Below are 20737 nucleotides of genomic sequence, written 5' to 3'. Positions count from 1 at the left end.
TCTAGGGAGCGGCTGGGGAGAGGAGCAAGTGTACGATGCAAGCAAACAGCCAGAGTAATCTGCAGGGCAGAATACGTGCCTCCCTCTGAGCCATTCGGGGAATCCAGACAGATAATGGAAACACTTTAGAAATCTGGAGCACCCTGCAAACACGGCATTGACCAGAAGTGGGGTTGGCTTGTAATATTAGCCGGGCCGCACAGGTCTTCATTCTGCCGGTAAATTCTAATGAAGTGAACTGAGAAGCAGGCTCAGACATCCACACCTTCCTGAGGTAGGCCCTGCAGTCCACAGCCGTGTGCCCTTTCCTCCGCTGCAATACCCCTGCCCTCATACCCACAGATCCAGGCCTGGAATTTTAGCTGCCTACATTTGAACCCAGGACCTCAGGCAAGAGCCATGCCCCAGGGCTGTGCGGCCCAGCTCCAAGGATGATGATTTCCCCCTGAGCCTGGATCTTTTATCTGTCCCCAGAGGCTGCTTGCAACAGCATCCCAAAAGACCCAGAGGCGAGGCCCACTGTGCCACAATGGACAAGAACAAGGGCCCACTGGTTAAACAAGTGTCATTCTCAGTAAGGAGCCGCTAGGTCGGAAATAGAGGCACGGATGACTGGGGGCATCCACAAATAAGCAGCAGCCCTGGGAGAAAAGCCTATTTTGTTTGTAGAAGCTTTGCAAGGAGTCAGGTCATGGCTGCAGAGGGCAATACCCTCCCCCCTGGGAAATGACACGCTCTGACTTTGCTGAGCTAGTGACCAGTGGAAGTAGAGTCTGCTGAGGGTAGGTAGATGTTGCTCAAGACCTCAGATTTCATAGATCATATTTCCATACACGGAGCAAATCTCTCCATTCAGATCTTCTCTCCACACCTCCCGGCTTCGGCATTCTTTGGCTCACTGAGCGTTGGGGGAATTATTTATTTACTCTCTACAGCTGAAGGCTTAGAGGGAAGATTTCTCTCGTAACTATTGCTGGTGAGGTAGGAGGAAGGAGCTGGTGGACAAAGCACATGTGAGTTTCTCGGGGGGTCCTGCTCGGTGCATGGGGTGGGGGGGAATTGAGAGAGAAATCAGCCAGCGGGTGTGTTTAGAGAACTCTTGGCCCCAGACACTGGACTGAATTGCTGCTGAGTTCCAGGGTGGAAACAAAGGGTGCAATAATACCACCACCTTGAGGAGTCACAAACTGTTCCCAGGGCCAGCTGCAAATGCCAGAGCCACCAGGTCAGCTCCCTTGACCAATGTCAACCAGGAGATACCAGGTTGGTTTTTTAACTGTTTTGAGGCCTTCTTTCCAGTGTATGGCAACTTCTCCAGTGAGTGCCCGATGTGCTCTGGACCTGGATGGAGACGATGCTAGTGGGGAAGCGTGGACGACAGGAGCAGGGAAGGTGAGGGGAAGGCGCTACGAGGTGGAGAGAATCTTGAGGTGGTTGACAACGGTCCTGGGTGTCCCAGGTGGAGGAAGCACAGGAGGAGATGGAGGGTTTCAGGCAGGTGCCATAGGAGCGGTAGACTGAGGATAGGGCGAGCTGGGTTGGGGATATGCAACAAAACCTCCCTAGTTCATAACTAGAACTAGACTGGGAAAATCCCTGGGGAATTGATGCGTTTTGCAAATTAGTGAGTAAGCAAACAAGCACAATAGCAAATAATCTGTGTTGATGCACTCTGCCTTTGTTTTGACAACCGCTGTTCCGTTTTGTTTCTTTCTGCTGGGTCTTCCGAGCTCACTAGCTGATGTACTGCAAGGTGTCAGTGACAGGAGGCGGGTGCCGCTGCCTGCCTCTGCTGCTACAAAAAAATCTCTGCGGGGGTGAAGTGGGGTGAGACGGCTGGGGGCTGCTTTATGGATCAGAGAAGTGAGATTTATGTAGGAAGTGCCAATGGCCAGGCAGCAAGTGTTCTCTGACTGAGGCATTTCACACTGCTCATAATTGTCTCCATTGTCTCCGCGCTGCCTGTTTGCTGGGTCTTGCCTTATTATTGAATGATTAATTCTCTATGAAAGGGACTTTTTGTGAGCATACATCACCCGGCATCAAGGGCCTTGATCCCTGCTTGGGATCACTCGGCACTACCACGATACAAGGTGCCAACATGGTCTGTAATGCACTAGCTACCTCGGTGCTGCCCGCCTACAAATTCGTATATATATTTTTATTGACTCCAATTCCCCCTTCTTTGTTACCTCTAACACCTCAGGTTACCACGGCTGAGAGAAACATGCATTTCACCCCCCCCCCTTTTTTTTCTTTTTCTCTAGAGTCTGAAAAATCAAACTAGTCAGTATCACTTCCGTTTTCTAGCCAGTTTCACTCCTGCGCTCCAGGCTGCAATGTAAATGCAGCAGAAGGGTGTTGGTTTGTTTAGCTGGTGCTGTCACTTTAATGCCAGTGCTGTACCGATGGGCCTGTTTGCAAGTGGAGAATCAACGGCTTTGCTTTAACAACTGGCCTCTCAGGGCTGGTCATGGAGGCCAGAGCCCTCTGCCCTTCCTGGGCAAAGCAGGTGTGTCAGTCTGCCCATGGGGCTGCCTGCAGTTCCACTGCTCTCCTCTTTGGGGCGCTGTTGCTATGCGGCCTCAGCACCGGGTCCAAACCTGAGGGGGCCCCAGCAGTAAAACCAGCACTGGTGGGGCTGAAGGCAGCACCTCCAAAGCAATGGGGCGCTGGAAGGTGCAGGACAGATTCAGGGACAGGCAATGACAGGGGTTTAGCCTACAACAAGGAAGGGGCAAGGACCCAGGCCTCAGAAGGGGCAGGAGTGGAGGGGCTTGGAGGTGGGAAGAAGATGTCCACAGCAGCCAGAGCCGGATGCCAGAGCCCAGCGCTGGATGAAGCCACGCCGTGCCCAGCCAGCTGTGTCTGCACTTCCCGGGCAGTGAACTGCTCTCGCTCGGGGCTGGCAGAGGTTCCTCCGGGAGAGCCCTGCTCTTGGAGAGTGACCGTTCTGTGAGTACCTCGCCGCCGTGGGTCCCTGCCTGGAAGGGGTGCTGCTTTTGTGTCTCCAGCCTGTGCTCTCGGGAGGGGAGGAAACGCCCACGCAGGGAGAGGGCTGCAGTGTGTTTACAGGTGCTCTGCAGTGCTGGCCCCACGAGGTGGGAGAGGCTGCTTTGATGGAATGTTAATGAAATCCCAGGGCTCTGCCCAGATGATCCTGGGGGCCTGCCAAGGAATGTGCACTCCTCTGTTGGCTCCCTTTGGCCTCTGAACTCTGGGGGAAGGGCCTGCAGGATCTCAGGGAGACAGCAGCGCTTTAGACACCTCTCCTGAAGCTGCTCCACAGGCGGATGCTGCATTCTCAGACCCCCTCAGAGGCGGCCAGGGAATTACTGCATTGCCCAAAGAATCCCACATGCCTGCACCAGGATGTCAGCCCTTGACCCGGGGATGCCCTCCCAGGCACTGGGGCCTAGTGGTTAGAGCATGGGACTGGGACTCAGGAAGCCTGGTTTGTAGACCCATCCCTTCTACTGCCTCCGAGTGACCTTGAGCCCATCACAACTCCTGTAGGCCTCAGCTCCCACAGCTGGGAAACAGGAGTAATAACGTGTCGCCCACCTTTATAAAGTACATGGAGATGGTTGGGAGGAACATGCTATATAAGTACAGAGTGTTAATCTTTAGTGATTGTTCTTTAATGGCAGCCGTGCCCGTCTGAGCTGTAGAGTAGGATAAAGTGACGGCAGCGTCCCAAGGCCATTGCACCCACATTCATGATACCAGTTTAAAGCGAGCAGCACGACCGGCGTCCACACGCTGTGCAGGTTGGCGAGCGTGTTGGTTTCGATCACAGTTCTCATTGCCCTCTCTCTGGAGGGCAAGGGCTGCCGCAGGAAGCTAGCTGGGCACACGGCTTTCGTTAACATCCTTGCCAATGACACTGCTTTCCGGATCAATTGAGCTTTTCAGCAGACTGGCCCAAGTCAGCGTCTCGAGTGGCTCAGTCAGTTCCCCACCCTGAGAGACCCTGCCCCCATTGATGCATATTAGGTGGCCGGCCAACCAACCTCAAAGGCAGGGTAATTTTGGGGGAAGGATGGTCCTTAATTTAAAGCAGCGAGTGTAGCCTAGTCTGAGCCCCAAACTGCTGGACAAGAGAGCTGGGTTCTATTCTTGACTCAGCCACTGCCTCGCTTCAGGCAAGTCACTTAACTGCTCCGTGCCTCAGTTTCCCTGAATGTTCTATACTTCCCCAGGAGGGGTTGTGAGCCTTCCCTAACAAGTCCTGATGTACAGGTGCTACAGCAGGCTGGAGCATTTCTTTATTTCTTATCAGGGTCTGGCACTTCCTGCCTCCAGTGGCCGAAGGGAAGGGAGGGGCTGGTTTAGAAAAGGGCTACCATGGAGAAGGTATGGGCCTCTGGGGGGCCCTGTCAGAAGAGATGGTTCTGGGGCAGGCGTCTCTAAGGAGCTCCAGCTACTGGCCCTCCACACTCATTGGCTCCTCAGGCTCTGTCAGCGTGGCAGGATGAAACCCATAAAACAATGTTTATCTCCTCATTCCCATCAATCACCATGGCAATGAGGCCTGATCACCCACAGTTTGCAGGCACAAAACTGTATCCTGGGTCAACAGAACAGGCTGTTCGTATCCCTACTGGCTGCAGTAGACTTGGGGCTGGTCGCCTGGGCAGCCCTGGTTACCGTCACCCTGCAGGTGGTGGCTGGGCAGGCCTGCAATGTCCTGGCATGGAGATGGTTCTTTCAGAGGGTTCCTCTCCACCCAGTCGAGTGGCCTTACCTCACCAAATGACCTTATAGTGTGAGCTCCCCTCCTGCCTCAAGGGGTTTCCCATTAAAACTCCCTCCAGTGCAGCCTATAACCAAGGGGGGGCATCCAAAACCCTAGATCCAAGCGCCCCTAAAATGCAGGGTGGGGGGATTTGATGTCTGAAGCCAGATTGTGCAAACGGCTCCTCCTTATAATGGGCCAAACCAACAGCTCAGATCTCCCTCCTTCCCTCCCCCTCCCCCCGGACTAGGGCCTGTTGGAGACCCAGGTCTGAATATTGCTAGTCTGCATCCTCCTAGCATGCTCCAGTACAAGCCCAGTAACATATTGGCCCAGACCCCTGCCTCCTCCCAGTGGAATCTGGTTGGTTCCACTGCAGGGACCCCCAGAGAGAGAAAGACCCTGGAGGGCCCTATGGCAGCGACTGGGGCCTGATGACTTGAATGGTGAGGCGCTTTAATTAGTTAAATTTCCTCCCAATGTAACCATGGTTTCCCCCGCACCCCCCGTGTTCTTCTGGTGGATTCTGAGGGAAGAGTCTCCCGGCAGTAGGGGGTGGATGTTTGCTGCAAAGGAATGTTGACTTTATTAAAAACATCCAGCTAAGCCGCGATAAGCAACCCCCACCCCTTGCTGCCCCTGCCCAACATATGGATGAGGAACCTGGCAGAGCGTGAGATCTCACGGCAGAAGCATTTAGCTAGCGGCTTCCCAGGGAAACATGCGGGGAGGATAGTTAAGCACATTCCCGAGGTTCCCTTCATGGGGTGGCTTCTGGATCTGATTAAAATACAGGCTCAGGGTCCTGGAGAACCCAGAGCAGGTGACCCAGCCCCCTCATCTCCGTGTGGTGGTTGCAGAGACCCCAGGGCAGGTTTCTCAATCCCCGGTCAGAAAACGGAGGCACAGTCAAATTAAATGACCTGCCCAAGGCCTCATGGCAAGTCAGTGGCATAGCAGTGATCAGACCCCCCCCAGCCTCCCAACCCCCCGTCTGGCGCTTAATCTATTAGAGCGCGCGGCCTCTTGGGTGAGGGGCATGTGGTTCGGGGTTTCCCTGTGAACGTTTCATACAGCCAGGCGTCGCTAAGGAGCAGTGCGAGGGCCTATGCTGGGTGCAAATAACTCGTTGCTTTCAATGCAGGGACCTGTCCCACAACCACCTGAGCAAAGTCCGAGCGGAGGAGCTTGCTGGATACCCCAGCCTCCAGGTGCTGTAAGTAACTCCCTAGCCAGAGCCCCAACCCCTTCCCCAGCAGCTTGCATCGCTCGGTTCACAGTCTGATTTTGGTGGCAAGAAAGGGCCCAGCAGGTTTGACTCCCCACTGGCAACATTCCCAGCCCAGAGGCTTGACAGCCTACGAGGCTGATGCTACCAGTATCTGCATCTGGGCCTGGTGAAGCCCCTAATAAAGCTTGCTGGCTACGGTGGGGGCGGCAGACAGGAGCTGTGCTTCTCTTGAGCTCTGCAGCAGCCCAATGCACGGTCCGTGCTAGCCCCGAGCTTTCCAGCACCATCCCCCAGCTGCTCCATCCTGAGGGTGAATCTGGGCCCAGAGCTATCTCCCCTCCCTCACCGGCGTCTCCTCTCTGGTCTCTCCTTGGCAGGGATTTGAGCTACAACTGTATCCGCACCATAGAGGAAGGAGCTTTCCGCCACCTGGGCAGACTGCAGTCTCTGTACGGTTATGTGCCTTCCTTCAGACCTGTCTCCGTTTCTTCTGTCACCCTGCCTTGGGTGTATTTGTCCCTGTCCCTCCTCTCTCCATCCCTGTATGCCGCTGACCCCCTCCCTCACGGTATCATGAGCGTTTCTCCCCTTTTGGGGGTGGGGCTCTCTGCACAAACAGGGGAGGTGTTTGGAGGTCCCCGATCTCCCTCCTCACTGTCCTCCCCTTCCTCCGCTCTCCTCCCACAGCAAGCTCGTCTCTAACAGCCTCGTGTGCAGCTGCTCCTTGCGCTGGCTCGGGGCCTGGGTGCGAGAGAAGGGGCCGCTCGTGAGCGACGCGGAGCGGCTCCATTGCTTCCAACCAGCAGGCTCCAGCAGCATCGGGCTAGTGAGGGCGGATTTCTCAGCTCTGACCTGTGGTGAGTGACTCCACCACCACCATGGCACCCCCTGCGCTGATGGAGAGGCTGGGCTGGCGGGGGAGGGAAGATCTCAGCTGCAGGATGGAATTCCAAGCACGGAACAAATCTGCGAGGTGTCTGCCCCCCCACCCTCAGCCCATGCGAGCCCGACGGAGCATCCCAAGCATGTGTTATGAATTTAGGGGGGTGGCGGAATTCCTCAGATAAACACAGTGTTTTGACTGTCCCCTCTGGTGCTCAGTGGTAGTGAGGGAGCTGCCTTCGTCCAGCCCCTCCTTTGTATCTCTGGACTCTCTGACTGCACCTGAGAAAACCGAGAGCTGTGTAACTCACAGGCTGCCAATGCGTGCGGCCTCTCTGGCTCTCATCAGTCCAGCTCTAGGGACGCTTCGTCTGTCTCTGTTTTGTTCCCCTTTTGGAAAGACTCTGGGAGTTTTCCCCATGTGAGGTCAGGATGCCCCTTCCCATAGCGACCACCCCTCCGTCAGCCAAGCACAGCTATCCAGACTCTGCTGCAAAGCAAAGCACGCTAGGGCGTGGCTCGGCAAGCTGGCCTGGTGGACTGATACAGACACCGGATACTGATTCAGACCAAGAGGGGAGCTGGAGAAGAGTAACAGGGGTGGATGAAGGGGAGAGAATCCACAGGGAAAGCTGGGTCAGACCAGAAAACTGCTTCAGGGTTAAAGAAAGAAGAGGTGACCCAGAAGGTCACCTAAGGTCCCAGATAGCCTAGGTGCTGGAAGCCAACTCCATGTCCAAAGTGTTGTGTGATGAGGGGTGGCTTATTATAAATATAGGGCGAAGTCCTGGCTCCACCTATATCACCAGAAGTTTTGCTATGGAGCCAGGATTTGACCCTTTGACGGGGTCTACAAATGTCAAAAGGAAAGTCCTCCGAGCAAAGGGGATTAGGAGAATAACACACCAAAGGCCCGTGCAGTTGCTGAGTTATGCCTAAGAGGAGAGCTGACTTCCCCAAACCTGCCAAAGGCCCTGGTTTTCCCAGGGCAGCAAGTCCATGGCTAGTGTGATATAAACTAAAGAATAGCTCACCAGGTTTTGCTGAAGCTTTAATTTAAAAGAAAAATCACCTTTGGAGTAAAAGGAAGCATGAGAAATTTCAACCCAGAAGGGAACTTGTAGAGGAAGTTTGAAAGGAAGGGACCCAGTGGTTCGCAACAGAGATGGCCCTGAGCCGCAGGATCCAACCCCCTGGAGTCCAGGGTTGGGCGGGATTTGCAGGGCCGGCTCCAGGCACCAGGCAACCAAGCTGGTGCTTGGGGCGGCACCTGGATGGGGGCGGCGCGGCGCTCGGGCCGCCGGGGGGAGAGCGGAGCGGGGCTCGCCGCCCTCCCCCCCCCGGCGCCCTGCCCCCCCCGGCGCCCTGCCCCCGGCCGCCGGGGGGAGAGCGGAGCCCCCGCCGGGGCTCGCCACCCTCGCCCCGGGGCTCCGGCCGGCCGCCCTCCCCCCGGCGGGAGAGCGGAGCCCCACGGGGGGGGGGGGGGGGGGGGGGGGGCGGCCGGAGGCTTTTTTGCCTGGGGCGGCAAAAAAGCCAGAGCCAGCCCTGGGGATTTGGAATGGGCCTATCTGGAGTTAAAAGGGAACGGCAAGCAGACCTGATTCACCAGTGCTGGCACTTTGTGGTGCTCTTTACATCTGTGCCGAGGGAGCGGATACTAGGTATAAAATGCCACTAAAGCCAAATTTGCCAAGTGGGAGCAATTTACCCCCCACTCTGAGCAGGTGTAAAGAGTGACCCAAAGTTCCAGGCAGTGCAGAACCAGGGGTCAGTTTCCAGCAAAGCCTTTGCAATTACTCACCTTTGCAGTTTTGGTTAGTGCCTCTGTGTAGGGTTTGCATTTGGCCTCATATTTCTTTGTGTGATCTAAGCTCCTCACCGTGTTGAGCTCTCTACACCTTCGCTAATAACAGACCAGCCAAGGGTTCACCTAGCTCTGTTTCCCTTTCAGCGGCTGATTTTATCTCCTGTGTGAAGGACCCAGAGACCAGGAGAGAGACAGTCCTGCTCTACTCCTACCTCCACCCTGGCACGCAGAGTCAGGCCTCCTGCCACGCGCTCTGCTCTCAAAAGGCGCACACCCATTATGGCCTGGACTTGGAGGACCGCTGCCTGTGTGGGTCACTAGGCAGCAAAGGGGCCGTGGACTGTGGGAAAGTGTGCTCCAATGAAATCCGGAGTCGTGTGTGCAATAGAACGGTTGTCCATGCCGTGTATCCTGTCCAGGTAACGCACCATGAGTTAGGACCGAGTCTCGTCTGAGGGTATATCTACACAGCAAAAGCTCTGCGTGGGCTGGTCTGCCTGAGCTAGCTTGAATCCAGCCGGCACAGGTACCAATAGCAGTGAAGATTGTGCAGCGCGGGCTTGGGAGCTGAGGACGTACCCAGGGTCTGTGCCGGGCGTGTCCTGCTGGACCTGAGCTGCGCTGACTTCTCTGCCTTTGTTACACAAGCTAGCCCGTGTACAGCTTTTGTTGGGTAGACAGACCCTGTGTGTGAAGTATTTCTCTTCCCCAGCCAGTGGGGACAGGCCGCTGCTTTGCGACAGCTGGCACTGGGAGAGGGTTTTAGCTGGAGCCTGTGCTTGCTGAATGTGGGCTTATGACAAATTCTATTCTCTCCAGATGGGGGTTGAGGGTGTTGGATGGAGCCCCCACCTGACAGAAGGGTTGGAGACAGGCCCCGTCCAGTGTGGGGCAGAGAGGCTGTGGGAGTGAGAGAGATGGAAAAGGGCCCTCCCATGGCATGCTGGGGGATGGGGATCTGAGATGTGACTGTTATCAATACCCATGTAGTTCTGCGTCTGATTCTCTCTCTCCCCTCTGCCAGGTGAGCCTCTTGCTCTCTGCTCGGCCCCATTACAGTCTCTATGAGGTGATTGAATTCACCGCTGAGACCCTGCTGCCGGGGACCTTGTACACCTGGAACTTCGGAGACGGAGGGGAGCAGTTCTCCAGCAGCAGCCCGAGAGCTCGGCATACGTACGCTCTTCCTGGCATCTACGTGGTGTCAGTCAGGGCTCAGGTTGGGGGGAGGTCCCTGCTCCATAGAGCTGCTGTCAGCGTGATCTTGCCTGTGGGGCCGGTGGGCATAGAGTGCCCCAGGGCAGTGGGGAGAGGAGAGAACATCAACATCTGGATCCACAACCAGCAGGGCACTGACCTCTCCGTCCTCTGGAGGATGGAGATGCCAAGTGGACAAGAGACTCTGGGTGAGATATTGCAAGGTGTTTATTTGGGATCAGTGTTGGGTTTGGTTTGGTTTTTCCCCCCCTGAGATGGGGAACTGGTCGGGGAACTTCCATGGCATGTGGCAGTGCTGGGTGTTGGAGGAAGAATGGCAGGTTGTGACCCTGTCCTTTCTGCTCCTTTCCCTTCTGCCCCAGGATTGCACACTAGAAAAAGGAGGAGAGAGCAGCAGCACAAGGCCTGGCAGGGCAGCCTGGGGAGGGCATAAAAGCAGGGCCAGGACAGCACAGTCCGGAGGGGGTGTGGCAGCAGGGGGCGTGGCAGGGCAGTCTGGAGGGGGTAGGGCAGTCTGGAGGGGGCGTGGCAGCAGGGGGCGTGGCAGGGCAGTCTGGAGGGGGCGTGGCAGCAGGGGGCATAGCAGGGCAGTCTGGAGGGGGCGTGGCAGGGCAGTCCGGAGGGGGCATGGCAGCAGGGGGTGTGGCAGGGCAGTCTGGAGGGGGCGTGGCAGGGCAGTCCGGAGGGGGCATGGCAGCAGGGGGCGTGGCAGAGCAGTCTGGAGAAGGAGGGTCAGTCTCAGGAGATGGGGAAATGCCAGGTGCATCCTGGAGGCCCCGGAGTGCTGTGCACTGAGCAACAGGTGCAGGAGGCAGCAGGAGGCTGACAGAGACAGCTTGGAGAGGGGTGCTGCGATCGCAGGGAGCGGAGAGGAATGGCTGAGGGAGTGCCCTGGTCTCAGTGAGTCAGGGAAGCAGTGGAGGGGACCTGGTGGGTTCTGCTGTACAGGGAGAGGGGCACAGGGAAGAGGATCAGGTTAAAACCAGCTGCCTGTCTGTGTGAGCAAAGCTCCCTCCACGCAGACCTTTGGAGAAGGGAGGGCTGCAGCCGCGTATCCAGGGAGATTTGGGGCAGCCACAAAGAAAGGGTTTAAAAAAAATAGTTGCCGAGTAAAGCCCTATAAAAGCTATCAACGTACTGCAGAAGACAGCCAAGTCAGTGAGGGGAGAGAGCTTGCGGCACCGGGGACGCAGAGACAGAGTGAGAAGAGGCTCGGCGGGACATTGAAGGGGTAACTCCCACAGAGAGAGAGAGAATGCAGCTCAGCGTCGCCTTAGCCCAGATGCTACGGTTATGGGCCTAGTATGAAACCCTAGACAGACAGGTCATTTCCATGGCCCTTGTGTGGATCCTTCTCTCGGAGACTGTGATACCCTGCGGAGCTGCATGGCAGGGGTGATGCTGAGCCAGGGCTTGCAGCTGGGCTGGCTGCTCCTCCTCCTGCTGGGCAGAGGGACTGCTGGTACGTGGGGCCTTGTCTGTGGCGTGTGAGTAGGGCAAAGGTTCCCAGCGGTGAGTGGTGGGGAGGCGAGAGGATGGCTGGTGCAGAATCTCTGTTGTGCAGGGTCTATCACTACTCGGCTGGGTTCGCAGTAGAGCGCAGTGGTGACTCTGGTATGCTCGGCAGCTCTCACGGGGCTTCTGGGGGCTTCTGGGCGGAAGCACCTGGCATGTTTAAGCTTAAATGTTGGTTCATGTTGAAGCAAATGGAAAGGAGAACGCGAGAGCTTAGATTGACTTTGCCATGTGGTCTCCTGTAGTCAAATTCTGCCCTGCAGCATCTTGGACCTCATAGAATATCAGGGTTGGAAGGGACCTTAGGAGGTCATCTAGTCCAACCCCCTGCTCAAAGCAGGATCAATCCCCAGACTGATTTTTGCCTTAGATCCCTAAATGGCCCTGTCAAGGATTGAACTCACAACCCCGGGTTTAATAGGCCAATGCTCAAAGCACTGAGCTATCCCTCAGCCCCTTGTGTTCTCCTTCTCCTTCTCCGTAAAACCAGAGTGACTTAGGCCATCTTGTGTGTGCAGCCTGTAAGAGACAGTCCGTGTGAAGAGGCAGCACGAGCAGCCAGGGTGAGACAATAGGGTCTTTGTGGATGAAGATGATGCCAGTATGGTGTCCCCTCTCAGCCCTCGGGGAGCAGACCGATAGTCCAGTGACTCCAATATCCTCTCTTCAAGAGTGGCCATCGCTGGGTGCTTCAGAGAAAGAGAGGAACCCTTCACAATGCACTTTGTTGTGCTGTACTTTGCAAAGGGGGACATTTCTTCCTGACCTCACCTGGGGATCAGGTCATGCCCTGAAGTAGGGGGTCTGATAGCCATAGCCTATGAGATCAGAGTTTTCAGCTTGTGCAATTGCAGGTGGCTTCTTAATCTTCCACCTACTCTCTTCTTGAAATGCTCTAAGCTCTTGGTTTGCAACAGCTCAGTGGTAGCTGGCAAAAGTCTGGCTCTGCAGCCCCAGCTGTGGAAGGCTCTGAGCGCCTCTTTCTTGCCTGAGTCTTCCTCGTAATGGTGGAGCACTGACCCCTCTTCTTTCTGGTTCATCGGGTTTGCGGTGACTCTTCCCCCTGGGAGAGCAGCTCCGTGCAGTCAGTTGTAGATACCGCACCGGGCTCTTGCCTTGGTGATGGGCTTCTGGCCATGCCTTTGGCACTGGGCTATGGATATGCTCTAGGTTCTTGGTCATGCCCAGCAGCATAGGTCAGGACTATGGAGCAAGCCATTGGTGCAAGCCCATTGTATAGATAATTGGTATACCTGGCCAATGTACTTCACATTTACTACTAGATCATCCCATTGTAGTGTCCCTGGGACAGGGGCTCTGGGGCGGGACAGGCTGAATGCTCCAGTGCCCTGGGCTCTCTGGCTCTGTGTGCTTTGCAGGACAAGTTCCCAGTGTTCCCTCTAATTGTTTATGTCCACGTGCAGAATGAATTTTGTTATGTGCACCAATATGGAGGGGATGTGCGACACATCACCTTCATATTGGTGCACATAACAAAACTCATGTGGTGGGGGTGGGGCCGAGGGGTTCGGAGTGTGGGAGGGGGCTCAGAGCTGGGGCAGAGGGTTGAGGTGTGGGGGGGATGAGGGCTCTGGCTAGGAGTGCAGGTTCTGGGGTGGGGTCGGGGATGAGGGGTTCAGGGTGCAGGAGGGGGCTCAGGGCTGGGGCAGAGGGTTGGGGTGCAGGGAGAGCAGGCTCTGGGGTGGGGCTAGGGATGAGGGGCTTGGGGGTGCAGGCTGTCCCAGGGCTGCGGCAGGGAGTGAGGACTACCCCCCCCCCAGCCCTCTCTCACCGCAGCAGCTCGGGCCGGGGGAGAGGCGCCTCTCTCCGGTGGGGCTGAGCTGTACCAAGGGAGGGGCTCCTCTCCCTGGCAGCTCCGATGGGCCTGGGCCAGGCCAGGGGAGGGGCTCCTCTCCCACGGCGGTGGCGGTGGCAAGTCCAGGACAGGTCCGTGCTGGAGGAGAGGCATCTCTCCCCGCCGCAGCTCTGAGCCCTGGCGAGGGGCTTAACAGGGAACTTAGCCAGCGTGTGTGTTTGCTTTTGTATTTCTTGTGACTGCAGCTCCATGGTGGATGCTGATGCCAGGCCCCTGGGGCAGAAGGTTAGTGAGGCTCGAGGAAAAGGAGTATCTAGTCACCTTATCCCAGCAGCTCCTTCCCGGAGTGGAAGGAAACAGAGAGGACAGGCTTGGCCATGTGTGTGGAGTGGAACCCAGGTGGCTAGAGTTAGTTGTACAGCCACAGCAGCTGCTGCTGTGTCCTGCCCAGGACCCATCGGGCGTCTTTCACTGGAGGCAGACTAGGGCCAAATTCAGTCCTGGCGTAAGCAGACGCAGCTCCCATTAACGTCAGTGGGAAGCTGCATCTGGTTACACCAGGGCTGCAGCTGTTCCTCCATCTCAACAACGGAAGCTCAAACCTCCGAACCTTTCCCTGCCCCCCAACGTGCCACTACCTGGCCCTATAAGTGTAGAGTTTGGGGTGTCCACTGCCACTGTGACCTACTTGCTGTGTTAATAAAGCACTGGCTGGATTCCCTCTCCCCAGCCTTTGTCACCCCAGAGAGTCCTGGGAGATGTCCCAGGCGTGTAGTGTGCCCAGAGCGGGAACTGGTGCACCATTCCTTTGGGAAGCAAGGTGAGCTGACTCTCCGTGCCCATGGGTGTAGGGACGGGGCGAGGGGAGATGCTGCCCGGTCCCTGTAGCCAATATGAGGTGAGGGAAGCCTGCCCTGGAAGATAATGCTTTGTCCTTATACCTGGTATGGGGCAAGAGAGCTGTGCTGAGTGTGTCTGGTGTGAGGCAGGGGAGGCAGGTACCACAAGTTGCTATATCTTGTTTGGGGGCTGGATGCCAGTTCCATGTTCCCAGGCCACGAGAGGCTGAGCCTGTGGCATTAGGGCAGTCAGTGCTGCCATCCGACCCCGGGGAGCTGGCATTGTGCTCCCGGTGTTGGTGTGGGGCAATGGGAATGAGAAGACAGCATCGCGCCAGGAGATGTGAACACAGATAGTGTCAGCACTAGGCTGAGCGAGCCCACCGTAGCAATCTATCAACTGGGGCATCCAAGATGGCTGCAAGTCCTGCAGTAAAGACTGACCTCGCCTCCTCTGTCCTTCCCCTGCACGGAATCTCCTGATGTCCGGACTGTTTGTGTGGGGCTGCGGCGGGCGGGTTTTGAAGAGAGCGCCCCTGGAGAATGGGGCAGGAGGGACCATGCACTGCGCCCTGCATGTGCATTATTTATAAAGTGCTGGAGATGCACAGAAAAGACACCGAGTGAAATCCTGGCCCTGTTGGCCTCAATGGAACTTTTGCCGTTGACTTCGGCGGGGCTGGGATTTCACCCCCCATTTCTGCCTTGAGGAGGCAACACAGACCAGACCAAGCACAGGGCAACCGTCCAGTTAGGGGAGAGTGCAGAGAGCTGAATGCTGAGGAGACCAGCCCCAAAAGGTTTCCTGAGGGACTAGGCTTTGGGGCGGGATTGGAGTGAGGAGAGAGAGGGTTCCGGACCCAGAGAAAGGATAGTCTTGTGGTTAAAGCAGTGGACTGGGCTGTAGGAGACCTGCGTTCAGTTCCTGGCTTTGCCGCCAATTCCCTGTGTGACCTTGGGCCTGTCACTTCCTCTCTCTGTGCCTCGGGCTCCCACAGGGATGTTGTGGGGAGAAGTTTGGGAATGTAGATAAGGTATTTGTGCACTGCGCTGATGGGGCCATGCAGCTTCCTGGGTTGAGCTGGGAGACCATTTCACATGCAAGGGACAATATGAGTGAAGGTGCAGAGCAGAAAGTGGGTGTGAGAGGAGGAAATGTGTGTGTTGCAGGTGGGAGTGTGATTTCGTATTTGCCTGAAGGTGAGAAGGGAGCTGTGCCTCCTGGGAGGACAGACAGTGGAGGGGATTTTTTGATCCTACTCTTATAGGTGCAGGCAGAACCATCTGAGTCACCCTCCATCCCATACCCCTCTTGTCAGGGAGGAGTGGGAGACAGGGAGCAGAAAGGTTGGGGGGAGGAATCCAAACCAAGTGCCCCCCCCCCACTGTAGCAAACTTTTCAAGAGATCTTGGTCTATCAGAAAGGCCCAGCCAAAGCACTGCCAACAGCCTGTGGATGCAGCTCCTCAGGACGGGGGAGTAGGGTGACCAGATGTCCTGATTTTATAGGGACAGTCCCGATTTTTGGATCTTTTTCTTATATAGGCTCCTATTACCCCCCACCCCCTGTCCTGATTTTTCACCACTTGCTGTCTGGTCTCCCTATGGGGGAGCCAGGAGAGGTTTCTCCCTCACTGGAGGAATTGATGGGGGCCTGGAACAGATCAAACTTTGTTTAGGGTTGCCATGGCAATGGATTTTTCTGGCTTCCTGTGGAAGGAGCATTTTGGTTGTTGCCAGGAGACCCAGGAATGCCAGACAGGGTGCTCACTGGCTCCCGGGCAACCACGCTGGATACTGTGACGGTCTCATTGATTGGATTGGATTTTTCTTATTATCTTGTAAGTGTTCTCATCAGAGGGATGTGAGGGCTCAGAAGGCCGGCGCTTAGGCCTGCCAACCGTTGCTTAGGTTCCCGACACTGGGGTAATAACAAACTCGTCATCTCCTACCCCTTATGATGCAGCGCTTTAAATATCAAATTCCATTTTCTCCCCAGTCCTGCTTGTCTCAGCTCTCTCCGGGTTAAACACGTTCTCTTTGGACAAGAGAACAAAAGGCTTTGGGCTTTGGCCAAGAAAAACGCAGAGCCTGGAGTCTGGGCCGGGACATCAGCAAATGGGAGATGAGTTCTGGGGTCCTTAACAGCAGAAGGCGTTATAAAGCAGAGGAAGTGGGGGAATTGCAGAGACAGGCAAGAAATAGGAGGGAAAGGCAGAGAGAGAGAGCAGCTCACTAGTTCCAAACACTGAATGCAGGATTTCTCCTATGGGTTACCGCCGGCTTCCACTGCCCCCACATTTGAGGGTTCTTTTGTAATCAACCCTAATACTGACCATAGATGGCCATTTAAAGCCCCAGTGTCTTGGCCTAGTTTTCTGCTCATGCAACGACCTTCCCCAGGCGGTTTCCATTGGATATTCTAGCTTTCCTGCCTAAGTTACTCCTGTGGGCTTTTAAGCAGCAGTCATGTTCCACCCCAGAGGTGGCTGCATTTCAGTGGTGGCTGAAGTGATTCCTGTATCTGAAATCTGTAAAGTGCGTTAGGATCCTTCAGGATGAAAGATGCTAACTCGATGTAACACTCGGTATCATTTAGTTTTCCTTCCTCCTAAACCCAGGATTTTATGTGCTGCAAAAGTTCCCATCTCCTATGCCAGGGAGGGTCACTTCTTACAGAACAAGGTCCTTTTACTCCCAGTTCCTTCTGTTTTCTCCTGAGGGCCAGCTGGATGGCAGCACCTCAAGGTGATGCTCTGGGTTTCTGTTCCTGTCTTACATCGAACAGTCCCCCAGGAGCTGCCGTTTGCAATTTCTTTGCTTCCTCCATGAGGCGAGTAGGTTTGTCACCTGAAGAGCTTTATCCCAGGCCTCCATCTGCTTCTGGAGTGCTGCCAGAGAGGGGGAGCCAGGGCATTAGCAACGCTGGCCCTTCTTGATCCTTCACTGGGACAACTAGAGCTAATGGGGTGTTGAAGGGAAGGGAGCTCCTGCTATGGAGGGTATCCTCACTACACTCCTTCAGACCTTGGTGCTGCCTGTGCAGAGGGGGCGTTGTTGGGCGTGGAAGAGGCTCATGCCATGGTGCAGGTCTCTCCTTGCCGAATGTTACACCAGAGATGGCGACGTGGTGCTAGGTCATAGTGCTGGGGAAGGAAACCCAAGAGGTGCTGGGTTAGTTACCACCTCCTGACACGCTCCACCAGCCAAGTGTTCCGGGGAGGAATAAGGACCTGCAGGAACGCACTCCCGAAGCGGCTGGTAACCTTCCTCAGTCCGTGTGGCTGTGCCAGGGCTCGTCTCCTCGGTCTACGTCAGCTGGAGGAGCTGGGCTCTCTGGAATGTGACTCGCCTTCCACCGCGAGTGCTTTGTCAGGTGGTGCCCGGAAGGGTTCACAGTGGAAGTTCTGGCAGCACGGGGACCCTTCTCAGCTGTTATTCTTAATCTTCAGATGAATCCTCTTGCCCTCAAGGTGGACGGATCCATTTACAGAATCTGAACTGCTACTGGCTCAGCCACGCCCAGGAGACCTGGCAGGATGCGAGAAGGCTCTGCCAGGGGATCCCCGGTGGAGATCTGGCAGTTGTAAGAACTCAGGAGGTGCAGAGCTTCCTGCAGGAGACTTTCTCTGGGTGCGTATCATGCTCCAGCCCCATTGTCTTTGCTCTGATGACAATGGCGATGTCACTACTACAGAGGTTATTGTTGTTCAGGCACCATGGCAATAATACAGGCAAGCTCCTTGTCTCCCCTAGCCCCATTGCCCAAAGGCAGTGTTGGGTACATTACAGTGAACCAGGCCTAGAGGCAGTCAGGCAATGTGTGCCGCAGTAATAGCCTTTCACCGGGCAGTCCAGGTGTGGTTGTGTGAGGACATACCTGGATGTAGCTCACACCCTTAAAAAGCATGTGTGGATCCTGGTATAGGATAGATCCACTCAAATCAGGCAACAGAACAAGTGCAATAGCCATTCTGAGCCCTAGACAGGGCGGGCTGGATTTTCGGAAGTTCTGAGCGCCCACATCTCCGTTTAAAATCCCTGGGAGGGAGCTTAGCACCCCTGGGAATCAAACCTTATGCACACGCTTCAGGGATCCTCTAGGCAGCTGTGCTGGGAATTGTGGGCGAGGTGTAACAACCCGGGAGCCCTGTGAGTGAATGTGGAGCACCCAAAACAAGATGGCTCGGGCCTTTACAGCAGGCATTAGTTCATTCACACCAGGGCAGGCTGCAATAGGAGCCATTTCTAGTGCAAAGGAGCCTCCAGGAAATGGGGGTCTGTGTTTTTGGGGTATCCCTGATGGAGACCGAAGCATGGCCACCCATTCTGACATGTCAGACCTTTTCCTCGGCGTTGGTTTGGGGGGATGCTTTTCCTCTGCTGACTGGGGTCAAAGGCACTAACCACACCACCACCTGCCCCAAGCTCTGCTCCCTTTCCCAGCCGCTCCCTGCGTTCTGTGTTGCATTGCCGATGCTGTTTCTCTTTAAGCAGAGGTTCTTTCTGTCTTTCTCCCTGGCAGTGCCGGTGTGGTCTGGATTGGGCTCAGCTCCTTGGGTTCCTTGCGCTGGGTCGATGGGAGCCTTGTGGACTCGTTCCAGAACTGGGTCCCCTTCGGTCAGCCCGAGGGCAAGGAGAGCTGTGTCCAGATGCGCCTCCTCGACCCAGAAGGGGTTTGGAGCAGTAGCCCATGCTCTGCAAAGTCCTCGTTCCTCTGCGAGAGGAGAGCTGGAGGTACCATATGTCCTGCTGGCACCTGGGGTGGGAATGTATTTATTGACTGGACTGGAAGGTTACACTGCTGACCATTGCCAACAGGAATAAAGAGGCATTTCCTTGCAGCCCCTGGAGGAGCCGAGTGCTAAGGGAGGCTGCCGGTATAATAACCCATTGCTTTATACTGCTCTTTCATCCTGGGGGAGCTCAATGCTCTGGCCAAACCATGGTCCCATGCTAGGAGAAGCTGAGTGCCTCCCAACTCCCGGTGAGGAGGGCCCTGTCGTTAATATGTATTTATGTTACAATCATGCCTAAGGATCCCAATGGAGATTGGGGTCCCATTGCGCTAGGGACTGTACAGACACTTAGCAAGAGACAGCCCCTGCCCCGGAGAGCTTACAGGACAGACAAAGGGTGGGAGGAAAGAAATGTTGTTATCCCTGTTCTACACAGGGGGAACTGAGGCAGAGAGAGATTAAGTGACTTGCCCAAGGGTCACCCGTGGAGTCTGTGGAGGAGCTGGGAACAGAACCCTGAGCGCCAAGTCAGTCCCTTAACCACAAGGCCACTCTTCCTCTCTGCAGTTAGCGCCTGAAAGTTGATGCCCTGTGGTGCTCTACCCCGGACCCTGGCAGACTCCCGTGTACTCTGATGGTGGGTGTATGCCAGGGGCATGGGTGTTTCTGAATATACACATGGGTATTTGTGTCCATTCAGCCCAGTCACATGGGCTCTATTGCTCCCCCCCGCATGCCCTTTCCTTCCAGTCCCCACCCTGGCAGATCTAGGCCCCAGTTCAGCTAAGGCACATGCTTACAGATTTGCTGAGTCAAGGCCCCGGCGCAGCCAGGTGGATCTCCTACAAGCCTGCCACTTCATCCGTGATGCAAGCCTGCAGCAGGGCCTGACTGAGCTTTAAGCTGGGAGGTGACGGTCCATGTGTTTTGTCTTTGCAGTCACCCTGCCCAGCCCAGATGTGTTCCTGACGGGCGTGCCGGTGTTCAGCGGAGTCTATGACGTGAGGAATGTCAGCACCGAGCCGCTGCCTCCTCTCCTGGGGCCTGACAGCATTGAGGTAGCGTGCAAACAGAGCCAGACAGCTGGTGTGTGTGAATGCCGGAGGGGTCTGTCTGAGACCTCCTCTCCCTGCCCTCTCTAGTCTACATACCTTGCTGAGTAGCCTTTGGGAAAGGGCAAACCCATGGGAAGAGAACACAAATCAGCCCAGGAGCACCGCCATGTCAGATGAGGCTGTGCTCTCAATATTTATGGCCCACGGGATATGGGAAACGTCAGGGAGAGCCTGGCTCTGTATTCCCAAACCAGATAACTGTGGCCACACTTCGAGTAAAGCATTGATCTTCAGGAAGCTTATTTGAACTACACAGGAACATCACAACAGCACAGGTCCCTCCATTACCACCTCACCCCCAACCTCCCCTGCCAGTTCCTTCCAGGAGGCCTCTTTGGACTTCCCTCCTTCACATGTTTATTTCCTGGTCTTGTGTCTTGTAGTTGATGCTCTTTCCAGGCCTCTGGTTCAGCCACGCTGGTATTCTAGTCTCCATAGACTTCGGGGTACAAGGAACAAAGAAGCCTGTTCTGGTCCGGTTCCAGATCCTCCGCCCACATTGCAACCCCAACCAGCACTTGGTTCCTCCCGGTAAGAGTTCAGCATCCATGCCTCTGTCTCTTATTCTCTGATACTTACAGCCCATCTGCCTGCCTAGACCAATGGGGTTGTGCCAATGGGTTGGTGAACATTATAAAAGGACAGGGAGGGGTTATAACTGCTTGATAGTCTCTATGCTTAAAGCTTCTGGCTCTGTTTGATTCTTGGTGGGATGCTAAGATAGACTGGTGGCTCATCCTCACATTTCCCTCCAGACCTCATCCGTGTACGTTGCCCCTCTGGGTTGCATGGAAGGGACAGAAGAACCTTGATAAGCGAGTCTCCCACAACTAGATG

The 20737-nt window shown here is 55.6% G+C and overlaps 1 protein-coding gene across 1 annotated transcript in view; it reads left to right on the top strand.

Moving 5' to 3' along the window:
- The first annotated feature begins 2345 nt into the window (after nucleotides 1–2345).
- LOC135888268 (polycystin-1-like) overlaps nucleotides 2346–20737 on the top strand; it is a 61141-nt gene continuing 42749 nt past the window's right edge. Inside the window, 11 exon segments of the mRNA XM_065416075.1 lie at nucleotides 2346–2396; nucleotides 2399–2955; nucleotides 5883–5954; nucleotides 6347–6418; nucleotides 6657–6826; nucleotides 8803–9077; nucleotides 9683–10064; nucleotides 17499–17679; nucleotides 18572–18783; nucleotides 19725–19843; nucleotides 20284–20431. Coding sequence (XP_065272147.1) covers nucleotides 2346–2396; nucleotides 2399–2955; nucleotides 5883–5954; nucleotides 6347–6418; nucleotides 6657–6826; nucleotides 8803–9077; nucleotides 9683–10064; nucleotides 17499–17679; nucleotides 18572–18783; nucleotides 19725–19843; nucleotides 20284–20431 — 2239 coding nt within the window.

Source organism: Emys orbicularis, chromosome 13, assembly GCF_028017835.1.
Source record: "Emys orbicularis isolate rEmyOrb1 chromosome 13, rEmyOrb1.hap1, whole genome shotgun sequence".
In the NCBI taxonomy this organism is placed as follows: domain Eukaryota; kingdom Metazoa; phylum Chordata; order Testudines; family Emydidae; genus Emys; species Emys orbicularis.
The sequence above is the reverse complement of the archived record's forward strand: the minus strand, read 5'-3'. Positions and strand labels throughout refer to the sequence as shown.